This window comes from Geotrypetes seraphini, chromosome 6 (genome assembly GCF_902459505.1).
Source record: "Geotrypetes seraphini chromosome 6, aGeoSer1.1, whole genome shotgun sequence".
Taxonomy (NCBI): domain Eukaryota; kingdom Metazoa; phylum Chordata; class Amphibia; order Gymnophiona; family Dermophiidae; genus Geotrypetes; species Geotrypetes seraphini.
Window position 1 is genome coordinate 255,048,449 of NC_047089.1, and position 16,965 is coordinate 255,065,413.

The window sequence follows — 16,965 nt, forward strand, 5'->3', positions numbered from 1 at the left end:
GTTGTTAAAACGCATGCAGATTGTGAAAAATTGCAGGTGGACCTTAAAAAATTGGAAGACTGGGCGTCCAAATGGCAGATGAAATTTCATGTGGACAAATGCAAAGTGATGCACATTGGGAAGAATAACCTGAATCACAGTTATCGGATGCTAGGGTCCACCTTGGGGATTAGGGCCCAAGAAAAGGAGCTGGGTATCATCGTAGACAATACAATGAAACCTTCCACCCAATGTGTGGCAGCAGCCAAAAAAGCAAACAGGATGCTGGGAATTATTTTAAAAGGGATGGTTAACAAGGCTAAGAATGTTATAATGCCCCTGTATCGCTCCATGGTGTGACCTCATCTGGACTATTGCGTTCAATTCTGGTCTCCTTATCTCAAGAAAGATATAGTGACACTAGAAAAGGTTCAAAGAAGAGCAACCAAGATGGTAAAGGAACATAAAAATTGCTGCTGCTGGGTCAGACCAGTGGTCCATCGTGCCCAGCAGTCCACTCACGCGGCGGTCCTCTGGTCAAAGACCAGCGCCCTAACTGAGATTAGCCCTACCTGCGTACGTTCTGGAACTTGTCTAACTTTGTCTTGAATCCCTGGAGGGTGTTTTCCCCTATGACAGACTCCGGAAGAGCGTTCCAGTTTTCCACCACTCTCAGGTTGAAGAATTTCCTTACGTTTGTACGAAATCTATCCCCTTTCAACTTTAGAGAGTGCCCTCTCGTTCTCCCTACCTTGGAGAGGGTGAACAACCTGTCTTTATCTACTAAGTCTATTCCCTTCAGTACCTTGAATGTTTCGATCATGTCCCCTCTCAGTCTCCTCTTTTCAAGGTAGAAGAGGCCCACTGTACGACAACTCCTCCAGCCCCTTAACCATTTTATTCGCTCGTCTCTGGACCCTTTTGAGTAGTACTGCGTCCTTCTTCATATACGGCAACCAGTGGTGGACACAGTATTCCAGGTGGGGGTGTACCATGGCCCGGTACAGCGGCATGATAATCTTCTTTGATCTTTTTGTGATCCCCTTCGTAATCATTCCAAGCATTCTCTTCGCCCTTTTCGCTACCGCCGCACATTGCATGGACAGCTTCATCAACTTGTCGACCAGTACTCCCAAGGCTCTTTGCTGGGGGGTCTCTCCGAGTACTTCACAAGACATCGTGTATTCGTGTATAAGATTTTTGTTACCGACATGCATCACCTTACACTTATCCACGTTAAACCTTATTTGCCATGTCGCAGCCCATTTCTCGAACGTGTTTATGTCACGTTGCAGGTCTTTGCAATCCTCCTGCATCTTCACTACTCGGAATAACTTCGTATCGTCTGCAAATTTAATCACCTCGCTCATCATACCAATTTCCAGGTCATTTATAATTATGTTGAAGAGCACAGGCCCAAGCACCGAACCCTGCGGCACTCCACTCGTGACGCTTTTCCAGTCCGAGTATTGTCCATTTACCCCCGCTCTCTGTTTCCTATCCGCCAACCAGTTTTTAATCCATGTGTGTATTTCACCCTCGATTCCATAGCTCGCAATTTTTCGAAGTAGACGTTCATGCGGGACCTTATCGAATGCTTTCTGAAAATCCAGATATACAATGTCGACTGGGTCGCCCTTGTCTATCTGTCCGTTGACTCCCTCAAAGAAGTGCAGCAAATTCGTCAGACACGATCTGCCTTTGCTAAAACCGGGCTGGCTGGTCCTCATCAGATCGTGTCCGTCCTTTATCAGCGACTCCACACGATAATGTAGATGAAGAAATGACTCGCTCAATTCTCTTTATGTCTCTTAGTCTTCCATAGATAGTTCAGAAATGAGAAGTGGGGCAGTTAACAAGCCTGAAACTGAACCTTTCTTGATTTAAAGACATTGCCACATTAATGGCCTGAGATCAAGACAACCCTTAAAATGTGAACCACTTCCTTTTCTTTGACAATAACTGTCCCATGTTGAAAACATTTTTTAAACTCCTGCATTCTCTGAGCCAACTCCAGAGACCTAGAAATGCTACTGAAAGGAGCTTCCTGACTGGCTGGGTGGCAGCAGCTGATGCTCAGTGAGAATCAGAAGTGACTGGTGATACTGTCGAAGTCTCCGAGGCAGCTTCCCTGAGACACGATGGCTCCAGCAATGTCAAGTCCTGATCCCAGTTGTCTAAATGAAATAAATAAAATATTCAGGCTCCAGAACCACGTTTTATGCCTGCTGGATATGATCTACTTTTCTGCGTCTCTTTCTCTCTGCAAGTTAATTATCTAATGATGTTTTGGACCAACCCATGTAATATTTAGCAAAAAGTGGATGCCAGTAAAGAGATAGGATGAAGTTAAGAGATGATAGTCTCAGGAGTAATCTAAGGAAATACTTTTTTACAGAAAGGGTGGTAGATACATGGAACAGTCTCTCAGAAGAGTTGGTGGAGACAGAGACTGTGTCTGAATTCAAGAAAGCCTGGGATAGGCATGTGGGATCTCCTAGAGAGAGGAAGAGATAATGGTTACTATGGATGGGCAGACTGAATGGGCCATTTGGCTTTAATCTGCCAGCATGTTACTATGTTTCTAAAATTCTATGACATCACAAAGCAGGGGTAAAGAGCCTTAGCCTATAGGAAGAGGAGATGCAAATGTTAAGAGCCTTAGCCAATAGGGAGAGGAGGAGATAGTGGGTGCTGCGGATGGGCCATTTGGCCTTTATCTGCCATCATGTTTCTATGTTTCTATAACCACAAAGTGCTATGACATCACAATGCAGCTGTAAACAGCCTTAGCCAATAGGGAGAGGAGATGCTAATGTTAAGAGCTTTAGCCAATAAGGAGAGGAGGAGATAGTGGATATTGCAGATGGGCAGACTGGATGGGCCACTTGGCCGTTATCTGCCATCATGTTTCTATGTTTCTATAACCATAAAGCTCTATGACCTCACAATGCAGGTGTAAAGAGCCTTAGCCAATAGGGAGAGGAGGAGATAGTGGATGCTCTGGTTACGCCATCATGTTTCTATATTTCTCTAAGGGTCTATAGAAAAGAGCAAAAGCTCATTAATATGCAGTCTAACCGAATATATGCTAATGGAGTGTGATCTCTCTTCCTTCTCTGAGCAACTCCAGAGCTTTTCTGAATAATGCCTTCTCCTCTCTCTTAACAGAGGAAATTAGAAGATTTAAACTCAGACTGGACTGTAGTCAACGGTCTTCTTCAAGAACTGAAGAGGAAACCAGCTGCTCCAGTCCCCGGAGTCCTTGCTCCCAGCTCCAGTGAGTAGCGTCACACTTTAAAATGCAAAATAATGCAGGGCTCTGGTTCCCGGTGGCGCCCCTCCTCTGCCCCCCCAACCCCCGCTCCTTCCCCCGCCCTCCATCCTTCCCTTGTACCTTTAAAATTTTTCCAGGCAAGAGCATCAGTATGAATTTGCTGCCTGCATCATGTCTGCTATTCCTCTGATGCCACTTCCTGGGCCCAGAAGTGATGTCAGAGAGAGGCAACACGATGTAGGCAGCAAGTTCTTAATGCTGCTCGCACAGGAAAAATTAAAGAGGTGCAAGGGAAGGGAAAGGGCACATGCACACGGTAAGGGGGGGTCAGGAAGGAGCAGGGGAGCGCAGGGGAGGACGGGTGCCTGTGTCCTTTACAAAGACCGCCTCCAGGGCAGACAGCAGCCCCCCCTTATACCAGTACTGGTGCCCAACAGCTCTGCGTGAATTGACTCTTACCTTGTTGGCAGTTTATCAGATTCATAACCTTTTACCCTTTATCTGTTTCGTCATCTGACATGTTCTACCTCAATGGTCTCAAACTCAAACCCTTTGCAGGGCCACATTTTGGAATTTGTAGGTACTTGGAGGACCACAGAAAAAATCGTTAATGGCTTATTAAAGAAATGAGGTAAAACTCTTTATAGTTTATAAATCTTTCCCCCCCCACAAAGGCCTGCATGTTCCCCCCTTCTTTGCAGCGTCCTCCAGCTTCCCCCCTGGCCTCCCGCTCTTACCGTCAGATAATTACCGTAGTCTAAAGAGAGGATCACCGGTGCTGTAGAATTCCTTGCAGGCTGCCATTGACCTCTGCAGCATGTTCTCTCTGCCGTGGTCTCGCCCCCTCCTCTGACGTCAGGGGCAGGATCACGGCAGAGGGAATGTGCTGCTGAGGATGATGGCAGCCTGCAAGAATAACTACAGAACCGGCAATCCTTTCTGCAGGCTGTGGTAATTATCTGAAGGTAAGAGCAGGAGGCCAGGGGGGAAGCCTGAGGACGCCGCAAAGAGCGGACAGCACTAGTACATACCGCGGACCGCAAAATAGTACCTGGCAGGCAGCATGTGGTCCCCGGGCCGTGAGTTTGAGACCATGGTTCTACCTGGTGCCCCAAAGAAAAGACCTTTCCCTGTTCAGGAAAATGTGGTCTTCAGAAGCCGCAGTCTCTTTGCTTGCCCTGATGGACATTGAACTCTTGAGGTTTTAGGATGTCTTTATGAGGTTTGAGCTTGGAATACTAAAGACTGCAAGTGACTAAATTCAGCAATCGCCCGGCAAACCCGATCTCCAGCTATTCGCATGGTCTCGCCGTACAGAACCACGACATCTAGCTGGACTCACTAGGTGGATACATTTAACAAGCCGAAATCTGGACGGACCCTGGGGCCTGGTTGAGGTGAGGGGGGTCATATAACAGGTCACCTAGGATGGGAAGTCGAGGAGGCATCTATTTTTAGGTTATTTTGTAAAGTCACATAGACGCTGATGTATCTTTATAAAATTGTGTCATAAAAGATAGGGGGATCATTGCTAAATTATGACCTGGTTGATTTAGACCGAAGCAAGAGCCGAAGCATGCCCGTAGGTGCTTAGTTTGAAAATAAGGGTGTCCTTTATGACTTTATCCAGGTTCCACCCAAAAACACAGGTGCGGATGAGGGAACTAAGGCCAATATCGGACAGAGGTCTACACTCTGTGTCCTGCACATGACAAAAGACAGATGAAGATCGAATCTGCATATTGTATATCACTTTATTATTGTATGTTGGGGGTAGTACTTTGAATCTGAAGGAGGAGGGGAAACATCTTAATACTGAGATTAGCAAGTTAAACACTGTTTGGTTATAAAATATGGTGCAAGATTGCGTCATATTTAGCTGCCGATCCTATTTATTTATTCAGTTTTCTCTACCGTTCTCCCAGGGGAGCTCAGAACTAGAGGTCTGCACGGGAACGGGGATCGCAGGAATCCCGCGGGTCCTGTGGGGTTCCCGCGGGAATCCCCCCTAACTCACGGGACTCCCACGGGGACCCCCCCCCCCTCTACCCAACGGGACTCCCACGGAGATGGATGGCTTTGGAAGCAGGGTTCGTCCATATAACATAATGGACACGTCAGCCTTAGTAAAAGAGGGGATTTATAAGTTAATTACCTGAATAGAAAACAAAAAAAGGGTTCCACCAAAGAGATTCCACAAGGAAAACAGCAGCGCAAACACAAAAGAAACTGTGGAATTGATGATCCTGTCAGAAGTAATTGCTGCTTTTTATGGGGACGGGCAGGGATGGGGGTAATTCCTTGCGGGGACGGGTGGGGACGGAGAGGATCCCGGCGTGGACAGGTGGGGACGGAGAGGATCCCGGCGGGGACGGGTGGGGACGGAGAGGATCCTGACGGGAACGGGTGGGGATGGAGAGGATCCTGGCGGGGACGGAGAGGATCCTGGCGGGGCCGGGCAGGGATGGAGGGGATCCTGGTGGGGATGGGTGGGGATGGAGAGGATGCTGGTGGGGATGGGTGGGGACGGAGAGGATCCTGGTGGGGATGGGTGGGGATGGAGAGGAAATTGGCGGGGAAGGGTGGGGACGGAGAGGATCCTGGCGGGGACAGGCAGGTATGGGTGGGATTTCTGTCCCCGCGCAACTCTCTACTCAGAACAGTTTACATGAATTTATTCAGCTACTCAGGCATTTTCTCCTGTCTGTCCTGGTGGGCTCACAATCGATCTAATGAAACTGGAGCAATTAAGTGACTTGCCCAGGGTCACAAGGAGCAGCATGGGATTTGAACCCACAACCTCAGGGTGCTGAGGCTGTAGCTTTAACCACTGAACCACTCTAGAAATCAAAATGTAGCAAAAGTGAGCCAAGTCTAGGACAATGAAGCCATTGTGACATCACTGCTGAGGTTGGCTCTTATTGGTAGAATGAGGCATTGTGACATCACAGGACCAGCTCTGGTTACCAGAGACAGACACTTTGCACACTAGTTATTTATTTAATTTTCTCTACTGTTCTTCCAGGGGAGCTCATAAAGTTTAGATGAGTTTATTCAGCTACTCAGGCATTTTCTCCTGTCTGTCCTGGTGGGCTCACAATCGATCTAATGAAATTGGAGAAATTAAGTGACTTGCCCAGGGTCACAAGGAGCAGCATGGGATTTGAACCCACAACCTCAGGGTGCTGAGGCTGTAGCTTTAACCACTGAGCCATTCTAGAAATCAAAATGTAGCAAAAGTGAGCCATGTACAGGACAATGAAGCCATTGTGACATCACTGCTGAGGTTGGCTCTTATTGGTGGAATGAGGCATTGTGACATCACAGGACCAGCTCTGGTTACCAGAGACAGACACTTTGCACACTAGTTATTTATTTAATTTTCTCTACTGTTCTCCCAGATGAGTTTATTCAGGTACTCGAGCATTTTTCCCTGTCTGTCCAGGTGTGTTCACAATCTACCTAATGTACTGGAGGCAAAGGTGGGATTAAGTGACTTGCCCAGGGTCACAGGGAGCAGCAGAGGATTTGAACCCTCAACCTCAGGGTGCTGAGGCTGTAGCTCTAACCACTGGGCCACACTCTGTCCCTTAAGCATAAATAAGTATAACACAGACATAGTGATAGGTTCAGGTTTGCTTTGTTGGGCCAACTGGATGGACCGTGTGGGTTTTTATCTGCCGTCTGTTACCGTGTTGCGTCCTAACCATGTCTACACCCAGGTTATGCAACAGAACGTGCTGCCACGTCATCGCAAGTAATTTTACCCCTGAGCAGTGGCGTAGCGAGGGCTGGCACCCCTCCCCCGCCCTCATTTCCACCCCCCCGCTCTGTTCCCTTCCCTTCCCCCGTCCCTCTAGTTGTTCACCCCAGCGAGCAACAACTTTAACGTGCTCTTCGCGACCCCGTCGTCTCTGCCGCTGATGTCACGACCTGTGCACAGCACCCGGAAGTGACGTCAGCAGGAGAGGCGACGCGGTCAGAAGGAGCATGTTAAAGTTGTTGCTCGCTGGGGTGAACAACTAGAGGGATGAGGGAAAGGAGGGGGTCTCGTGTGTGGCGATAGGTAGAATGGAAAGAGGAGGAGGGGTGCCTTCCCCCCAACATGGTGCCCAGGGCGGATACCCCACCCCCACTACGCCACTGATGATTGCTGATGGGGACTCAAAGCGCTTTACACACAGGCGCTTCAAACATTTTCCCTATCCAGCGGCGTAGTAGGAGGCGCCTTGGGCAGTGGCACCCCCTCCCTCGTGCCCTCCCCTCTGCCCCCACTCCTCTCCCTTCCCCCCTCCCGTACCTCTAAAACTTAGGGCTCCTTTTACTAAGCCACGTTAGCTTTAACGCGCGGAATAGCGCGCGTGCTAGACCTTAACGCCAGCATCGAGCTGGCGTTAGTTCTAGAAGCATAGTGCGCGGTGTAGCATGTGGTAATTTCCTGCGTGCGCTAAAAACGCTAGCGCACCTTAGTAAAAGGAGCCCTAAGATTTGTAGACCGGGTCATCACCAATTGGAGCTCGACTCGGTTAACAATAAGGAAAGTAATGCAAAGAAGAATGAAGGAAAGCGGGACTCAATTTTTGGAAAGATTTAAATTTGCCCTTAAGAGAAGGAAAAGAAAGTTTCAGGTTTTGAGATCTTCCTGCAAGATGAGATCTGTACACGTTGCATTCTAAAGGAACAAGAGGAATGAATTGAATTCTCGGATGAGTTGGGAGGCAATGGAGACACAAGCTTGAATTTTCTCTTGCCAGAGATGAGTCTGGCAGTCAGCTGTAGAGAGCTGCACGGGAACGGGGACGACGGGAATCCCGCGGGACCCGCGGAGATCTCGCGGGTTCCCCGTGGGGACACCCCCTAGGGTCGCAGGGATCCCGTGGGGACACCCCCTAGGGTCGCAGGGATCCCGTGGGGACACCCCCTAGGGTCGCAGGGATCCCGTGGGGACACCCCCTAGGGTCGCAAGGATCCCGTGGGGACACCCCCTAGGGTCACAGGGATCCCGTGGGGATGCCCCCTAGGGTCACGGAGATCCCGTGGGGGCACCTCCTAGGGTCGCAGGGATCCCGTGGGGACACCCCCTAGGGTCGCAGGGATCCCGTGGGGACACCCCCTAGGGTCGCAAGGATCCCGTGGGGATGCCCCCTAGGGTCACGGAGATCCCGTGGGGATGCCCCCTAGGGTCACGGAGATCCCGTGGGGGCACCTCTTAGGGTCGCGGGGGATCCTGCGGTGTTCGATGCAACTCGAGCCGCGAGGCTCGTCTTCTTTTTCCTACCTGTTCTGCCGCAGCACACAGCCGACCGGAAGTCTTTCCTGATGTCAGCGCTGACGTCGGAGGGAGGACTTAAGCAAAGCCCTCCCTCCCTCCGACGTCAGCGCTGACATCGGGGAAGACTTCCGGTCGGCTATGTGTGCTGGGGCAGTGCAGGAAGGAAATAGAAGACGGGTGGGATTTCTGTCCCCGCGCAACTCTCTAGTCAGCTGGAGTCTTTGCAAGCTGACCTTAGATAAACCCAAATGCGTTGCATCGCAGTAGTCCAGAGAAATGTTGTCGATGAAAACACTCTCTTACTCTTCTGAAAATACTGAGACTAAAAAAGCATTTTTTTTTTACAAGAGAATTGATGTGATCCTTAAATGTGAGTGATGAATCAATAAGGACACCTAATATTAACAAAGAAAACTCAATTTTCAAAGATTCCCCTGAATCCAAAATCACAGCAGAAGGGAGGCAATCTAATTGCGGACTTAACCAATGCAAGTGGCTTTTCTCCAGCATGCTCCTCGAGCCAGCTTTGGATTTCCCTCTGACAACACTTCCTGGCCCCTTGATCCGGAAGTGATTCAGAAGGGAAACAGGCTGGCATGAGCAACAGGAAGAGAAGTTGCTTGCAAGGGCTAGCAAGGATCTACAGAGGTACGGGATTGAGGGAGTGATGGCGTAAGTCTAGCATAGCTTGGTGTGGCGGGGCAGGGTGGAGAGGTTCTGGCGCCCCCATCGACATGGCACCCAGGGTTCTTCCATCCCCCTCCCCCTTATTACACTACTGTCCCCTATCTGTCCTGATGGGTTCAATATCTGTCTAATGTACCTGGGGCAATGGGGGGATTAAGTGACTTGCCCAGGGTCATGAGGAGCAGTACAGGATTTGAACCCACAACCTCAGGTTGCTGAGGCATGATCCCCTTCTTAATCATTCCTAGCTTTCTGTTCGCCCTTTTTGCTACCGCCGCGCGTTTCATTGACTTGTCAACCAGTACTCCCAAGTCTCTTTCCTGGGAGGTCTCTCCAAGTACTGCACCGGACATCCTGTATTCGAGTAGCTCTAACCCGATTGCGCTTATAAAAGATTAGTCCAAGATGCTCTTTTCCTGCTAATGACTCTGGAGTTCTCTGACTTGGTGTGTTCCCTGTTTGACAAATAGTGGTGTAGCTCAGACCTTCTGACTGGAAGGATTCTTCAGGCTCACGAGAAGCTTTATTTTTCACTGTGGCAGGCACAAGCTGAAAGACCAATTTGCCTAATAAAGCTTTCAGATTCAATTTACTGTAAGTGTAGCTGAAAAACTCCCTGGAGGTCAGGCAGGCAGAAGCTACGTCACCAGCACAGAAAAGCAGCGGAAAGGGCCTGAGCGAAGCTGACCTCGGTGCTCCTCAAATTTAAAGATGATAAGCAAGCCTACAGATGTTCACTTTCCTCTCTTCAGTTGTGATGACTCTAAGGCATTTTCCACACCAAAAATAATCCATTCGAGGTCTTCAGATGAGGATTCTGTGTAGCCAAACCCCAGAACTCTATGAGTGGCAGGAGCAGCACAGAACATTTGCAGTTTTGTAAAAAGGGAGGGGGGGGGGTGTTATTTGTTATCTTATGTGTCTTATTTGTTTTAGTTTTTATGAATTTGTCCATATTTTGATTCAGCTGGTCGGTTTCAGTTATGTTATGGCAGCTCTTATGTCAGCCAATTGTAGGACAGTCAAGCCATTGTGACATCACTGCTGAGGTTGGCTCTTTGGCATTGGTGGAATGAGGCATTATGACATCACAATCTCAGCTCTGGAATGTTGCTACTCTTTGGATTTCTGGACTTGGGTTGACCACTGTTGAAAACATGATACTGGGCTTGATGGACCTTCGGTGTCTCCTAGTATGGCAACTCATATCTTCTTATCTGTTGTCATTTGCTACAGCAGGTTTGTAATCTATCCCTGAAAACAGGGGTGATCCCGGAGGATTGGAAGATAGCAAATGTTACACCCGTCTTTAAAAAAGGATCGAGAGGCGACCTGGGGGACTAAAGACCGGTAAGTCTGACTTCGGTTCTGGGGAAGATGGCGGAAGCGCTGATAAAAGACAGCATCGATGAGCATCTAGAAAGGAATAAACTGAAGAAAACAAGCCAACATGGCTTCTGCAAGGGAAGATCGTGCCTAACGAACTTATTGCACTTCTTCGAAGGAATAAACAAGCAAATGGACAAAGGGATCCCCATAGACATCGTATACTTGGATTTCTAAAAAGCCTTTGACAAGGTACCCCAAAGTACCCCATGAACGCCTACTATGGAAACTGAAGAACCGTGGGGTGGAAGGAGACGTACATAGGTGGATCAAAAATTGGTTGGCGGGAAGAAAGCAAAGGGTAGGAGTGAAGGGCCACTACTTGGATTGGAGAAGGGTCACGAGTGGTGTTCCACAGGGGTCGGTACTCGGACCGCTGCTGTTCAATGTATTCATAAATGACCTAGAAACGGGGCTGAAGTGCGAAATTATTAAATTTGCAGATGGCACAAAACTTTTTAGTGGGGTTAGGAATAAAGAGGACTGTGATGATTTACAAAGGGACATGAACAAACTGGGAGAGTGGGCAAATAAATGGCAGATGAAGTTTAACGTAGAGAAATGTAAAGTCTCGCTTGTAGGAAACAGAAACCCGATGTACAGCTATACGATGGGAGGGCTGGTAATGGGAGAAAGTAGCCTAGAGAAGGACTTAGGGGTACTGGTGAACAAAACAATGAAGCCGTTGGCACAGTGCGCAGCGGCCTCAAAGAAGGCGAATAGAATGCTAGGTATAATCAAGAAAGGTATTACAACCAGAACGGAAGAAGTTACCCTGCCATTATATCGGGCGATGGTTCACCCGCATCTGGAGTACTGCGTCCAATATTGGTCGCCGTACCTTAAGAAGGATATGGCGATACTCGAGAAGGTTCAGAGGAGAGTGACGCGACTGGTAAAAGGTATGGAAAACCTTTCATACGCTGTAAGATTGGAGAAACTGGGGCTCTTTTCCCTGGAGAAGCGGAGAATTAGAGGGGATACGATAGAGACTTACAAGATCATGAAGAACATAGAGAAAGTGGAAAGAGACAGATTCTTCAAACTTTCAAAATCTGAAAGAACGAGAGGGCATTCGGCAAAATTAAAAGGGGACAGATTTAGAACCAATGCTAGGAAGTTCTTCTTCACCCAAAGGGTGGTGGACACCTGGAATGCGCTTCCAGAGGATGTGATAGGACAAAGTACGCTATTGGGTTTCAAGAAGGGATTAGATGATTTCCTGAAGGAAAAGGGGATAGAAGGGTATAGATAGAGGATTATTATACAGATCCTGGACCTGATAGGCTGCCGCGTGAGCGGACTGCTGGGCATGATAGACCTCTGGTCTGACCCAGCAGAGGCACTGCTTATATTCTTATGTTCTTATGTTACATAGTATGTCCTGGTTTGAGAACTAAGGCCAAGGCATATTCCAGGGACTTTCTTTTGGGGATGGCTCACAGGAAGTAAGAATTTTTTCAAGGTGCTGGTCCCTTTAAGAGACAACCCAATGTTCTCTGGTTTGCAAACAGCATTAGTTCTTTACCAAGGGGTCAGCAACAGGTTGGTGATCCCCATGGTACCCACAGCCTGATTGCGTTCCCCTCCCCCACATCTACTGTTTTATTCTAGGGCTGTAATTAAATAAAACTAGGGATTCTAGACCGTTTATGTCAGGGATCTGCAAAGACGGTAAAGGAAGAGGAGAACAGCTAGATTTCAGGTGGGGAAGGGTAGCTGGAGAAGAGCACGGAGCTGATGAGAGGAAAAAAAAAGGGCATTGAAGGAACCTTTCTTGCAGGCTGCTGCATTAACACCTATGCTGTGTTTCCTTGGTCCTAAAACTAGCAGAAAATGCTTAATAAATTATTCCTATCCCTAAATAACAGCTCTTTCAACCCCTTTTCTCAGGAAAAGCGAAACTGAAAGTAATCTGAAATTTAAAGAGCAATGGCTAGAGTTAAATAGCTTTATAAAGCAAGGCTATAAACCCAACAAGGCAGAGAACATGAAGAGAAAGGCTAAAGAGTCTAGAGCAGTGGTCTCAAACATTCGGCCTGGGGGCCACATGCGGCCCGCCAGATACTATTTTGAGGCCCTCAATATGTTTATCATAATCACAAAAGTAAAATAAAACAGTTTCTTGGTCATATGTCTCTTTAGCTATAAAGTACAATATTATTATTAAGACAGCCAAAAGGAAAGATTTATAAACTATAAAGAGTTTTACCTCATGGAGGGAGGGTAAAAAGCGTATCAATACCAGGGGCCAGGGGGAAAGGGAAAGGGGGCTGCTTTGGGGGGGGAGGGGTGTGCTGAGGGGAGACAGAAGGGGCCATGGAGAGATAGGGAGAGGGAAAGGGGGCTGCTTTGGAGGGGAGGTGTGCTGGGGACAGACAGCTTTGCTCTGGGGGGGAAGACAGAAGGGGCCAAGGAGAGACAGGGAGAGGGAAAGGGGGCTGCTTTGGGGGGATGTGTGTGCTGAGGGCAGACAGCTTTGCTCGGGGGGGGGGGGGGGAGGGGGAAGACAGAAGGACACAGACAGCGGCCAAGGAGAGAGAGATAAAGAAACACAGACAGACAGACACATCTATTCTAGCACCCGTTAATGTAACGGGCTTAAAGACTAGTTTCTTTACTAAGACATTAACTATTTTTTCTGCGGCCCTCCAAGTACCTACAAATCCAAAATGAGGCCCTGCAAAGGGTTTGAATTTGAGACCCACTGGTCTAGAGCTCTTCTGCTAAGAGAAGAGAAAGCTGTGTGGAGATATCATAGAGGTCTATAAAATAGTGAATGAAGTGGAATGGGTAGATATGAAGCGTTTGTTTCCTCTTTCTAACAATACGAGGGCTAGGGGGATGCAGTGAAGCTACTAAATGATAAATTTAAGACAAACTGGAGAAAATATGTCTTCACTCAGTGAGCAATTAAGCTCCAGAATTTATTTCCAAAGTATGTGGTAAAAGAGGTAAGCTTAGCAGGGTTTAAAAAAAAGTTTGGATACGTTCCTAAAAGAAAGGTCCATAAGCCATTTTTGAGGTGGACTTGGGAAAATCCACTGCTCATTCCTATAATAAGCAACATAAATTCTTTTTTTTATTATTATTATTTTTGGGATCTTGCCAGGTACTTATGACCTAGATTGACCACTATCGAAACAGGATTCTGAGGCTGAAACAAAAGAACTGTATTTAACCAGGTAGAATAGATGATAGCTACGGACAAGGACTAGGAGCTCTAAAGGTGTTAAATGAAAAAAGGAAGATATAATTCTTACAGGCATTATAAAAAGAGAGTGACATACCGCAGAGAGTTTACCTCCCCCAAAGCGCTAAATGCTCCAACGCTGCTCCGACACTCGTAGAATTCCTATGAGTATTGTAGCAGAGTCAAGAGAATTTAATGCTCCAGGTTGGGGTAGAAACCTCTACCATGGCTTACTAAAGGAGTGCCTTAGAATTTAAAGATAAATCCACATGGGGGAAGCCACTGCTTGCCCTGGATTGGTACCATGGAATGTTGCTACTCTTTGGGGTTCCGTAATCTTGTTACTTTTTGGGTTCCGGAATGTTGCTACTCTTTGGGGTTCCAGAATGTTGCTACTATGTTGGGTTCCAGGATGCTGCTGTTCTTTGAGATTCTGTACTGAATGTTGCTACTCCTTGGGTTTTGGCCAGGTACTAGTGACCTGGATTGGCCACTAGAGAACAGGTACTGGGCTTGATGGACCATTGGTCTGACCCAGTAGGGCTATTCTTATGTTCACATTGAGTCGCATCAAAGGTGTTTCAAGCCCAGCAACCTGTTGTAGCAATGGCCAGACCACTAGGAAGTGCTTGGTATTTATTTTACTTATTTAAAAAATTTATATTCTGCATATCCTGCAATTCTACACGGAGCACAATAAGACATCCAAAATAGAAATGACAAATTACAACCATCGCATACAACACATAAATCAATAAGACAGCAAAGGAACATTATAATACAACCACCAAACATATAACGATAGAACCGACTATAAACAACACAAACAGAAATACTCAATTGCTGAGACTTGGCTGCTGGTTCATTCCTCGCCGTTACTGATTGCAAAAGCGCGCAAGAACAGAGACCTTTTCAGCTGTTTTCTAAACTGTAAAACCGAAGCTGCTCGCTTAAGATCCATAGAGCGCCTGTTCCGACCAATAGGGCCCTGAAGCGAAAACATCACTTTCCGGCGACTCAAACGTTTAACCACGAACAGGGAGGGCACCTCAACACACAGCTGATCTCTAGAGCGTAACTCCGTGCCCGATCCCCAAGAACAGATTCTATGCCTTGGTTGTTCCTTGGCTTTCTCTAATTTCTCTCCGGTCCCCTGCCTCTCAGTTTCATGAAATGCCCCCCAGTTCCAGTACATTTGAAGGTCTAAATGTATTTCTTGACTCCTCTGTAAGTGTCATACGCTGTAAATGAAACTGCTAAGCATGACATATTTATAACAGCTGCGACTAGAAAAAAATATAAGGCAGACCAATTAATAAACAAAGCGCCAATAAAACATTGATTACAGTCATAAAATCCATCGTTAAAATACAGTCCTTCCAAATCCCTTTCATTGGTAATCAAGACTTAGATGCTAGCAGTGACTAACGTCATCTCCGCCCCTAACCTAAAACTGCTGCTATTTCTCACTTATATAGCACAGAAAGGTGTACGCAGCACATACATTTTGACATTTATAGACAGTCTCTGTTAGGAAGAGCTTACAATTTAACTTGGACAACCAAGCATGACATATAGGGTTGAGGATGCAGAACCTAAGATGAGTGGAGTTAGGAGTTGAAAGCACTCTTAAAGAGGTGGGCTGACATATATAGACGGTCCCTGCTCTGAAGAGCTTACAATCTAACTTGGACAGACAGACATGACATAGAGGGTAGGGGATGCAAAACTCAAGGTGAGAGGAGTTGAAAGCACTCTCAAAGAGGTGGACTGACATTTATAGATGGTTCCTGCCCAGAAGAGCTTACAATCTAACTTGGACAAACAAACATGACATTGAGGGTAGGGAATGTAGAACCCAAGGCGAGAGGAGTCAAAAGCACTCTCAAAGAGGTGGACTGACATTTATAGATGGTCCCTGCCCAGAAGAGCTTACAATCTAACTCTCAAAGAGGTGGGCTTTGAACAGTGCCAGAGTCAGAGCCCGCTGTAGGGATTCAAGGCTACTTTGACCTTAGGCACTGTTAAGTACCTCGCTGTAGGTGCACTTACGATGCCTGCCTTTTTTAAACCCTGCTAAAAAGGCTTGGATAATTTCCTAAAGCCAAAGTGCATGAGCCATTATTAAAATGGACTTGGGGAAATCCACTGCTTATGCCTAGTATTAACCTAAAGACACGATGATGATAAAAGATGACTTGACGACGTTAAATGCCACCGTAAGATTCGTACATTTCACCCGCCATTCTATTGGAAGCGTCAACAAATAGTGTGAAATACGTTTCCCCGCTTCTATATCCAGTATTAACGTTTGAAGCGGAATCTGTGCAGGCTTTAAAGATTTTAAACTCGATAGGGCCAATCGTACTGAGATAACATAACGGCGTAGCAAAGAAAATATTGTGCGTCTGTGATAAGGTGTAAAAATTCTGCAGTGAAAGGTGAGGTTTCAGGTGGCCTAACATTACAGGTCTGATTCTGTAAACGGCGCCATAAGGTAACCAGTGGAAGGTGCCCTACCTCCCTCTAATTTAATTGTTTTAATTGGCTATAATCAGCACGGTCATTACCACGCCATTAACCAATTGAAAAGTCACTCCAGAAAGTAGGCCTTGTGATTACGTCTACAACGAGGCACCTAACGGGTTCAAAGGTCAAAGTAGGCGGGGTTAGGGGGCAGAGAGGCGCGATTCTCAAAAGATCTCGGGGGTCTGCAGTGTAGGCCAGTCCAACTCTGGTAGGTGGTCGGTGCAGTGAGTCGTGATTCTTTAAACGGCCCCTGCAGCTGCCGACACGGGGGGCCGTTTAGAGTAGCGTGCTGCAAACTTTTTAAACTGGCGGCACCCTATTCATGGGGCTGCGGATGTCGACATGATGATGTCGCACGCATGCGTGGATGTCCTCCAGCCGTGGCCCCTGAGCCTCCTATTACCGCCGGAGGGAGGGGTGCTGCCGAAGGAGAGGTGAGGAGGAGGCGGAGAGGTGCAGGCGCCGGCTGACTTGACTACAGAAGGCACGTTCTGTAAGCAGTGAGCAGGCGCCGGCATCTCGGGGCACACAGTTTGCGATACACTGGTTTATAGAATGAGACCCTAAATCTCAATTTGGGTTTATAAGATAGCTCAGAATCAATCGGGACATATTTTTTAAAAAACAGGAAAGATATACAGA

At 47.3% G+C, this 16,965-nt stretch overlaps 1 protein-coding gene across 12 annotated transcripts in view; it reads left to right on the plus strand.

Moving 5' to 3' along the window:
• Nucleotides 1–16,965, plus strand: part of DMD (dystrophin) — a 2,510,493-nt gene that overhangs the window by 1,909,303 nt on the left and 584,225 nt on the right. For all 12 annotated transcript variants that reach the window (XM_033949686.1, XM_033949693.1, XM_033949692.1 and 9 more), the window contains one exon: nt 3,151–3,259. In XM_033949686.1, the coding sequence (XP_033805577.1) occupies nt 3,151–3,259 (109 nt within the window). The remainder of the gene's footprint in view (nt 1–3,150; nt 3,260–16,965) is intronic.